Below are 10,933 nucleotides of genomic sequence, written 5' to 3' on the forward strand. Positions count from 1 at the left end.
CATCTGGGCAGCAGGAGTTTCGGTAACCTTATTACCAAAATTCAAATTTTTTCTCACTCCAGCCATCACATCATTTCTCTCTCCTCTCTCATACTTTTTGTTAAAATTTCAGCAACGATGTTGCCAAAATTTACTTCTTTCCTCATTTTCCCAAATAACTTCCAACAATTCCCATATCACAAACAAACTCACTTTTTTTGCAATATTTAGCCAAATGACTCCTATGTAGTCGAACTTAAATGTATAAATTTATAAAATTAATGAAAAGAAAAAATCTCATGCATGGCATGGGATACATGCTAGCATATTTAAAACCGAAACTGTTTAACATTTGGTTAACCTCATAATATTATATTACATAAGCTTTGGATGGCTCATTACTTTGAATTGATTGAGTTTAAATTTTATTTTATGTTTAAACCCTCTATTAAAATCTTGGTACATCATTTTTTTTTTAAATAGTAAAATATATAATTCCATACACAAACACAATCATCTAAATGCCTAATGTTAGAATATAAAGTTCCATATATGAAAACAAATTTAATAAATATTAATTACTAACTATCATAATTATCAAATTTTATATTGAGAAAAAAAGTAATAAAATATAAAAAATCATATTATTAAATTTTTAGTGATATAAATATCTATAGGACAAGATTTTTATGCAACTTGAGTTGGGAGAATCTATAGTTGAAGACACTTGATTTTTGGTAAACCTATTTTTTTCAAGAAATGTTTTTTGGTTAACTTAATAATATTGTACCACATAAACTTTTAATTGATTCATACATCAATATTCTTACAATATTTTTTTAATTGATTTTGAATTCTATTCTATATTTAATCATTCCATTAGAATCTACCATCATATTTTTCTTTAAACAATAGAATAGATAGTTCCATATACAAACACAATTATAATAAATACCTATTAATAATTACTATAATTATCAAATTTCATATATAGTCAAACAATTAAAAGCAAAAAAATAATAATAATTTGTTAAACTTTTTTGTGATTTGCATGGATTAATGACTAATTGATAGCATTCACAATTTCTATATCTCCGATCACTTTTTGAGCATTTCCGTATGATTTTGCAGAAACTCTCTATTTTTGTTTACAAAAAATTTACTTTATAAACTTTACATAACTACTTTAAATACACTCTATATCTCATTTTTTTTTATTTTATACTACCCTATATATAATTTTTTTCTCTCTCATAGATAATCAATGCAACCCAAATAAGCCCCTAACCACTGTAACCTAGCATAACACCATCACAACTCACACCTAGCAACCCATCACAAAACTCAAATCAATGCCACTACAGCCAACACACATCAACCTAACAACTCATCGTGCCAACAAACCACTGCTAAATCCACCTTGCCTAAGCTGAGATAAAGTTTGGTTTATTTCAATAAGAACCAATGTGTCTATTTTATTTCAACGCCAAGGTTGAGATTGAGCAAACTTTTAACTGTCCATGTTCTTCCAAAGCCAATGATCCATAACGAGGGTGAAGAGAGAGTGCAAGAAAAGAGAAAGGAGAAAGAAGAGAATGTCTACTAAATTAAAAATGATTTTTTTATAGAAACAATTACAAATGAATTTAAAATAAAAGACCATTTTAACTTTTTTAAGAAAATTTGTAAGAGCAAACACATCAGTCAATGCAAAATTTCTGTCTATTTTGCCAAAAAAACCTACTTTTTTCTATTTTACACACTTATTTTTATAAAACACCCACATCAGTTTGTCTATTCTACCATCTATTTTATTTAAATAATCATTTTCCTCACTTTTTTATTATTATTTATCTGAATTCTCTCTCTCCATTCCCCATATGAAACTCTCTCTCTCCATTCACGGTCACAAGCAACGATCCAAGCACCGATCCACCACGGTTGAAACTCGCTAATCCACAAGCACCAATTCGCCACAAGCACCAATCCACAGAGATTTATTCCAGTCGACCCAAACATTTTGATCTCCTCCATAAGCACTAAAACTCATTCTAGTCGACTTCTAAGCACCAACCCACAACCACAAGTTCACAAAAATGCTCTCTTTGTCTCTATTGGTGTGTTCGTGTGTGGGTGTGTTTGTGGTTGATTTTGTAGTGCTAGGTTTATGTGAATGGTGGGTCTGTGTTGATTTTGTGGTGTTGGGTTTGTTGGTGTGTCCGTGTGTGTGGGTGTGTTTGTGTGTATCAAACGAAGAAGAAGATGATGAGGGAGAGAAGATGCCTGAGTTGGTTTTGCAGATGGAGAAGAGAGAGAAAAAATGAGAGAAATGTGAAATTAATAAAATATTAGCATGCGAAGTTACAGTAACCGTACATATATGCAAAGTTACAATAACCATTCATATATGCAATGTAACAGTAACCATGCATATATGCACAATTTTGCAAGCAATTATGTGGGTGTTTTTTTGGTTAAAATGTGTAAAATTAACAATTTTTTTGTATTTTGTATATTTTTGCAACTTCTAATGCGGTTGCTCTAAAATGTGTAATGGGATGTGGAAGAGGTTTTTTATTTATTTATTTTTTTCCTACAATACCTACTAGAAGGCTCCTTTTTTTTTTTTTCCTAGGTATGGTGTAACTTAACTCCAATATATTTTTTTAAGCTAAAAAGAAAAATGCTCTATCATACAGAAAAAATAGTATATGCATTAGGCACATGAGACTATTGTATAAGTGAATCCCATACTCAAAACTAGCTTTTTGAAACCTTACAATACATGAGATGAAAGTAGTTCCCCATTGTTTATGCATGTGAGGCCCACACATTAGAACCCTCATACTCAGAAAACGTATGTCCACCTCATTTGCATGTTAGCCACATGTAAAATTGTCATGATATCCAACAACCCTTTCCAAATCCAACATATCAGTTACCATAAAAAGTAAACATTGCCAAAACTAGACTAAGATAAGTCAAAGATTATAGAAATTTCATCAGACCTCAACCTATAAGTTGAAACTAATGGTCGTGATTAAGTCGTAAGTTTTAAGATTATTGGCCACAACAACTTCTTCATGGTATTAAACAACTCCCTTATATTAATAGAGAATACCTTAGGCGTTGAGTTGGAACATAATTGGGAAATTACAAATTAGGAATCTAACTTTACTTCTGCCATTGATTTAACATACTAGTACTTAAGGAAAATAAAAAAGATTAAAGCCCTCCACCAAATCTCATTTTCTTTCTCTAAACCAATCACTCTCTTTCTCACTCCACTAGATTCTTTGAGCCAAAGTCACTCCATTTTTTCTCTAAACAAATAAAATCATGTTGTGCCCCACTCCACTCTCCCTTCTTTATGCTCTTCTCCTTTACCTACCCCTTGCCATTGTTTTCACCACCATAATCATAAACACCACCACCACCTACATTAATGAAAACCCACAAATTATTATTCAACCTAGGCTCCATAAAAGCACAAAACCCCCCTTTATACCACCAAATGATGACGACGACGAGCCACTCTTCAAGGCTGCCTCACAAGTGAACCCAAAACTCTCTTCATTTCAACAAAAAAAGCTAGCTTTCATGTTCCTAACCAATACTCCTTTTCCATTTTCACCACTTTGGGAACTGTACTTTAACCAAACCACCTTCTTCAATATCTATATCCATGCTGACCCAACATGCCGCTATGACACACCATTCTCAGGTGTCTTCGCTAACCGAGTCATACCCTCCAAACCCACTCGTCGATTCTCCCCAACTCTCATCTCAGCAGCGCGTCGATTACTCGCTCATGCACTTCTCGATGACCCATCAAACTCCATGTTCATCCTCCTTTCCCCATCATGCATACCCATCCACTCCTTCAACTTCACATACAAAACCTTAATAAATTCTAAGAAAAGCTTCATCGAGATTCTCAACAACGAGGTTGGTGCCTATGACAGGTGGGCGACGCGTGGGAACAACACTATGCTTCCGGAGGTGAGGCTGGAGGATTTTCGGATTGGATCCCAGTTTTGGGTGTTAACACGTAAGCATGCCAGGATCGTTGTGAGTGACCATAGGCTTTGGTCTAAGTTCAAGTTGCCGTGCGTGCGTCTTGACACGTGTTTCCCTGAGGAAAATTACTTTTCTACCCTTCTTAGCTTGAGGGACCCACTAGGGTGTGTGCCAGCAACACTCACACACGTGGACTGGAGGGGCAGCATCTATGGCCACCCTCGGACCTACAAGGCGAGTGAGGTGGTACCTCAATTGATCTTATCATTAAGAAGACAAAGGCCTAGGTATGGTCACAATGGAATGAACGTTTCTGATTTGTCTGTCACAAAACGACATGACCCATTTTTGTTTGCGAGAAAGTTTTCCATTGACTCGATCCAACCGTTGATGAGTATAGCCCATGACGTCATATTCAAAGATTAGAATGATGTTGTTGTTGTTGAAAAAAAAAAAAAAAAAAAAAGTTGAAGAATGGTGTTGTTGTTGTTGTTCTATAAGGTTTTGAATTTGTGAAGTTTATGGATAATTGAGTAAAAAGATTGGTGGGGTGGACCAAGCAAAATTGAGTGTTAAAAAAAGAGAAAAGGGAAAAACCAAATGGATTGTGTTTTGTCTTCACTCCTCTAAAACATAGAATTTTTGTTCCAATTTCACTCACTAAATGGATCGAGGAGATCAACTTGGGACCATAGTAGCAATAAATACGATTTTTTTTCCCTTTTGAAAGACACAGTTTCTTTTATAAACACAAATTAATATAGTGAGCAAAAAAATCTATCAAATTTCTTAAAAAAAAAGGGAATATAGAGAAAAAAAATCTCTTAACTTTTATAAAAAAGTTTTATACTAAAATTTGTTTTAGTTTCAATTAAGTTGAATTAAGTATTAAAAGTTTAATTTTTTCATTTATTTTTATGATTAAATTGTATTTTACACCTTCAAAATTTTGGGTAATTTTGTAGGCTCACTGTCCCAAATTCCACACACGTGTGTTGTCCAAGAAATGTGCCTTAGCCAAGTGAGCTAGAGGTTGAGAGTTGCCACCTAGTTTAAGGCCCCAAAACAATTTTGACTCCATGTAGAGATTTCATGATCCGGGATATGAGTCTAGAATTACGGTACATACTTAAGAAGATGTTAGGCACTCGAGCCCATTTGATCCGGTGGGCTAACATCCACCAATGTTGCTAGTCCACCAAAAAAAAAAAAAAAAACTCTTTGAGCAAATATTTTCAAATATTGCATTAGACAAACAAGGAAACATAATTTGAAATCAAATCAAATCAGATTTTATTAAGTGGGAAAGTTTGGCAATCAAATCATACATTTACTAATATGGACAGATTCTATTTTAAACTAATGTCTAAACATATTCAAATAAATTTATTATGAAAAAGTCAAAAAAAAAATGTTACACTATCCAACATTTTTTAATTAATGTTACATCACCTAATATTTTTTAATTAGATGTGAATTTTGATAAAATTACTGTTGGATTACATTATCTTCGTATATTCTTCATGATTGCAAAATTTTAAAATGATCAAAAATCAATAATCATGTCATCAATTAATTGTTTAAATATAAGTTTTTGTAGTTTAAAATAATGCATAAAAGATGAGTTTATGAATCAAATGGTAAATTACATCCAATTGGCATGAATATTAGCATGTATGTTAAGAACATATAAAACATGTAATTCAGCAGTTGGATTTTTAAAATATAAATTCAATAACAAGTTATTGGGTGGTGTAACATTGATTATAGATAGGACAAAGTTTAGCTATAGCTTGAGACTACAACCTTACTACATATTTCGAAAATCTAACCATTAGATTGCATGTTCTTTATATTCTTAATATATATGTCAAATTTCGTGTCAATCAAATATTATTTACTATATGATCTATAAGATTATATTTTATGTATAATATTTAACTACAAAAACTTGCAATTTAAACAATTTATTGATGATGTAGCTATTGATATTTAATTTTCTAGAAAATTTGCAAGCATGAAGAATATAAGATGAAAATGTAACCCAATGGTGGATTTGTTAAAATTCACCTCCAATAAAAATATATTAAGTAATGTTGTAACCTTAGTCTACAATCAATTTCGTAGCTAAACTTTGTCCTTAAAGTTACACCAAGTGTAATTTGAACACAACTCTTATTTATTAAACCTAAATAATTAGACAGATGGAAAATACCAAAGCAGTTAAAACTTGACTTTGTGCTTGTTCTAAGTTAGGTTATGTATTAAAGCGGATACCATAAGCTGAAATTCTTTTTTTTTTTTTTAAATGGTTGGGTTGTGTATGCATACTTCAGTATGCATGTGCAGACATTAAGCTATGTAGACGCCTTCAATAATGCTTGCACATGTTGATACAAAAATCTCATTTTAGATTTATTTCATTTGAATTTTCCCACTTCTCATGTTATCCATTCAGCTCTTTTATTCAAAACATGTTTATAATCTGATTCTGATCCTAGACAAATCAAATACTATTCCTAAGCACACTCAAGACCAACAATTCATTCAATAAGAACATGAAAAATATAAATCTTATTCTCCATTCACAAGCCAAAGGAAACTCATTGAGGAGAGACTTACCTTTTTCGAGGATCATTGATTTGTAGCTTTTTAACCGGCACCTCGATGTCTACACAACATGAATGAATGAGATTGTATCAATTAGCATGGTTTCTAAGAAATCGAATCCATCATCATCATTATTAATACTAATAGAGAGAAAATCTGTCAATAATCACTGATTTTCTAGAGATTCTATATAACAGGGTGAAGATATAAGGAAGAGTATCCAGTTCATCCAAAAAAGAAGAGTATCCAATATTAGATGTCATCACAGGAGCACGAAGAATCAGCAATTCACCTGTGGCCATCAACCGTTCACATACGTACCGATCGAAAAACACGTATAGGTACTTTTCGATTATTTGATGATCACTCTAACTTCCATGACATGCTTAGCTAGTTTTTTTTGGGATGTTATAATAACATTCAAAATTATTTTTTAGGATAGATTTATTTTTGTGATTAGATTTTAGGTATAATTTTTTCTAGATCTGTGTATCACATATCAAATCTCATGGACATTGAAAGGGGAAAAGTATCTCTCAAAGCCCGAATAAACGGATCCATCATTTGCACGGGCCCTCTGTGGACGGACCTGATGTGAACGGGCCGAATATGGGTGGGGTGAAGAATGGTGGGCTAGTTATCCATGGGTCTGCTGAGCCCCTAATGAGGGATATTTTGACCCATTCTCATAAGAGCCCAAATAGAGTCCTTGCGCTAGTAGGGCTCTGGAAATCTTGTATACTTAGTAAAAATCTTCCGCATAAGGAGGAGACTTACTCATCACGTTTAGGATTCTACAAGAAGAGTCCTATAAGGAAAAGACTTCCGCGCCAAGGAAGCGATGTCAACCTCAAGCCACTATAAAAGCCCCAATACCCTCACAAGCCAAGGTACGCATAATTAACCCTCTCTAGCACTCTAGCGCGGAGCTGCGTTATCAGCGCGAAAGCTAGCTTCTCCTGGGGACTCTCTTCACCCCCCGAACCCTGCTTACGAATTAGCGGGCTGCGCTCCTTCTTCTATTACGTGCCTACTGCCACCCGCGAAGCAGCTAGGTATAAGTAGAGCCCTGGTTGATGGCTGAGCACAAGGTGGCGAGGAAAGGACTCTTAGATCCTCAAATGCCTTCTGCCTCTCCTCCACTCAATATGGTTCTTCAGAACGCGGAGAAAGGTAAGCACCTGTCTGTTGCTTTTGAGACGAACCTGTTTAAGGCGGCAATTCTGCCGTCAAGCTCTGTATCCTTTGTTTGGTTGGTATGGGATGGCCCAGTCTCCGATTGATTCTATTCCTCTTGGGACACCATAAAACCCAAGAATTTTCCTGCCGTAACCCCAAACGCTTTTGTCCGGAGCTTCATGCTTTGTTAGACCGTAGGAGTCGAATGCTTCCTAGTCGATCTTAAGATGATCTTTTCGAACTGCCTTGAACACGTCATGAGATGTCCATGTGTCAACATAATCACGAATCAACTTTGTCTGAGGCGTTCTTGAGTCCGAACGGCATCACTTTATAGCAAAGAGGCCTTGTGGTGAGGAAGAGATTCTCCTTTCGTTTCTCCATCTTAATCTGGTTATAGCCCGAGAAGGCATCCATAACTCAAAAGCTTGTTCTGGCCGTGGAGTCGACCAGTGCATCTATTCGCGGGAAGAGTCTATCCTTTGGGCATGCTTTGTTAAGGTCCTAATGAATCGACGCCAATCCGCCACTACCAGCTGTCCTTGACCATGACCGACTTTCAACCTCTGGGTAATATACTTCCTTATAAAACGCCTCCAGTAGTTCGTGACCTCTTGAATTGCTCTGTCCCGTTCAGGAGCGAAAACTCGCTTTTTTTGCACCGGGGGGTGAAGGTTTACATTTAGCTTGTGGACTATGACAGGGTCGATCCCGGCATGTCTGATGGTTCCACGCGAAGTATCTGCTTTTTTCTGAGGAAGGTTATGAGGGCCTGGCGCACAGGTTGGCAGGCCAATGTTCCAATTCTGGTTGTTCGCTCTGGTTTGGACTCGTCTAGTATTACTACCTCCATCTCTTCAGCCGGTTCTGTGACCGTCCGCTGTTCTTCTACACACATCGCCTGATGGTGATCTTCCATTTCTAGCATGGCAATGTAGCACTCTCGGGCGGTCGCCTGGTTCCCCCGCAATTCTCCAATCCCATAGTCTTGGGAATTTGATCATTAGGTGGTACGTAGATGTTGCTGCTTTCCATGAGTTAAGTGTGGGTCGTCCGAGAATACCGTTGTAAGCGGAGGAGCAGTCTACTACGAGGAACATTACATTCCTAGTGAGTTCTTGCGGGTAATCACCCACCGTTACCGGGAGTGTGATGGAACCGATTGGGAATACCCTGGTTCCTCTGAAGCCGACCAGGGGAGCACTTGCCGGCATCAATCGTGCTCTGTCTATCCCCATTTGCTAGAATGCCGGATAGTATAGAATATCTGCTGAGCTGCCGTTGTCGATTAGCACTCGGTGGACGTTGTAGTCCCCCACACGTATACTGACGACCAGCGCGTCGTCATGCGGATGATGAAGTCTCCTTGCATCTTCTTCGGTGAATCCTATAATAGGGCTCTCCATTCGTGTGGTATTGGGCCTTGAGCCCGTCATGTGGACGTTCAGGACCGATCTTAGGTACATTTTTCGTGCCTTTTTGGAAGAACCGGTAGATGCGGTTCCCCCACTATTATCCTTATGTCTCCGATGGGGGGTCTCGGACGCTCGTTATCCCGCCGGGGGGCCGGCTCTTGGTGATTATGATCCGTTTTCTCTTTGTTGATGAATTTCTGCAACTTCCTTTGTCTAATGAGGGCCTCAATCTGGTGCTTTAGTCGTAGCATTCGGCCGTGTCATGGCCATGGTCTCAGTGGAAACGACAATACTTGTCTCGCGACCGTTTGCTTGGGTCGCTCTTTATTTTTCCCGGGAATGTCAGCTTCTCCTCGTCTTTGATTTGCATCAAGACTTGGTCAATCGGGGCGTTCAGGGGGTGAAACTTGTGAACCTTCCACTTGGGGGTTTTGGGCGTCTGTCGTCCCTTCTGTCCCCTGTCTTTGTCTTTTCTGCCCTTGGTCCTGGCGCATGTCCGCCTGGCGTTCTCTCTTCTTGGGCCTTTCTTCCCGTGCGAGCAGCGCGTCTTCCGCGTTCATGTACTTGGTGGCCCTGTAGAGTACTTCTGACATGGTTTTGGGGTCGTTTTTGTATAGCGAGAACAAAAACTTGCCCTCCGCAATCCGTTCGTGAAAGCTGCCACCAGTATCTTGTCGTCGGCTTCGTCAATTGAGAGGGCTTCCTTATTGAAGCGGGTTATGTAAGATCTTAGCGTCTCGTCTTCTCTCTGCCTGATGCTCATCAAACACGCTATGGACTTCTTGTACCGGTGTCCTCCTATGAAGTGTGAGGTGAACTGAGCGCTTAGTTCTTTGAAAGTGCTGATGGAATTCGGGGTCAGCCGACTGAACCAAATCCTCGCGGAACCCTTCAGTGTAGTTGGGAAGGCCCTGCACATGATTTTGTCCGGCACCCCTGTAGATGCATCAGGGTTTTGAAAGTTTCCAGGTGATCAAGAGGATCCTTCATCCCGTCATAGCTATCTATATTTGGCATGCGAAACTTGTGGGGCAGGGGGAAGGAATTCACGGCAGCAGTGAAGGGTGAATCGGTACGATTGACCAGATCGTCAAGGTCACTTGAGACTCGCCCCTTGAGGGCGTTCATCATGACCTCCATTTGTTCCCTCATTGCCTGCATCTCAGCGGCGATATGTGGTGGAGTCGCATCCGTGAGGGATGGCATGCTCACGTGCTGCCTCTCCGGCCTGCTTGGGGCGTGGCTGCCCTCAGGTCTCTCCTGATTCCTGTTTGGAGAGCTAGTCCCTTCCTGATCTTCCGGTTGTCCATTTGGTGCTGCATCCTTCTGGCGCAGCTGTTCTTCCAAGTCGAGGTTCCGTTTGGTGAGACGCTCCACGGCGGCACCGAGAGTCTGAACTTGTCTCTTGAGGGCAGTCGTGGGTGGTTCCTCTCCTTGTACGTCATTAGTAGTTGCCATTGAGCGAATGAGTACCATGCAACCCTTTAGTCCGGGAAACGATAATGTGGCTTAATCACTTAAAAGCGTTTCCCACAGACGGCGCCAACTGATGATGCCGAAAATATCAACAGTGAGTTGCACAATGCTCGTACCCTCAAAACGACACCTGCACAGAGAAAAGAGGACCTAACAGAGAGCACCGGTGTGGTGCCGGCCAAATACCCTCCGAAGGTCAAGTTAGAAAGTATGCTCACAACTCTAGAGTGCTAGAGAGGGTTAATTATGCGTAC

General features: G+C 38.6%; 1 protein-coding gene across 1 annotated transcript; it reads left to right on the top strand.

Moving 5' to 3' along the window:
- Positions 1 to 3,318: 3,318 nt before the first annotated feature.
- On the top strand, positions 3,319 to 4,425 carry LOC112034242 (glycosyltransferase BC10). The gene has a single exon (XM_024067051.1). It carries the CDS (start codon positions 3,319 to 3,321, stop codon positions 4,423 to 4,425), a length of 1,107 nt encoding a protein of 368 aa, XP_023922819.1.
- Positions 4,426 to 10,933: the final 6,508 nt, after the last annotated feature.

The sequence above is a fragment of the Quercus suber genome, unplaced genomic scaffold, assembly GCF_002906115.3.
Source record: "Quercus suber isolate HL8 unplaced genomic scaffold, Cork oak 2.0 scaffold_402, whole genome shotgun sequence".
Classification (NCBI taxonomy): domain Eukaryota; kingdom Viridiplantae; phylum Streptophyta; class Magnoliopsida; order Fagales; family Fagaceae; genus Quercus; species Quercus suber.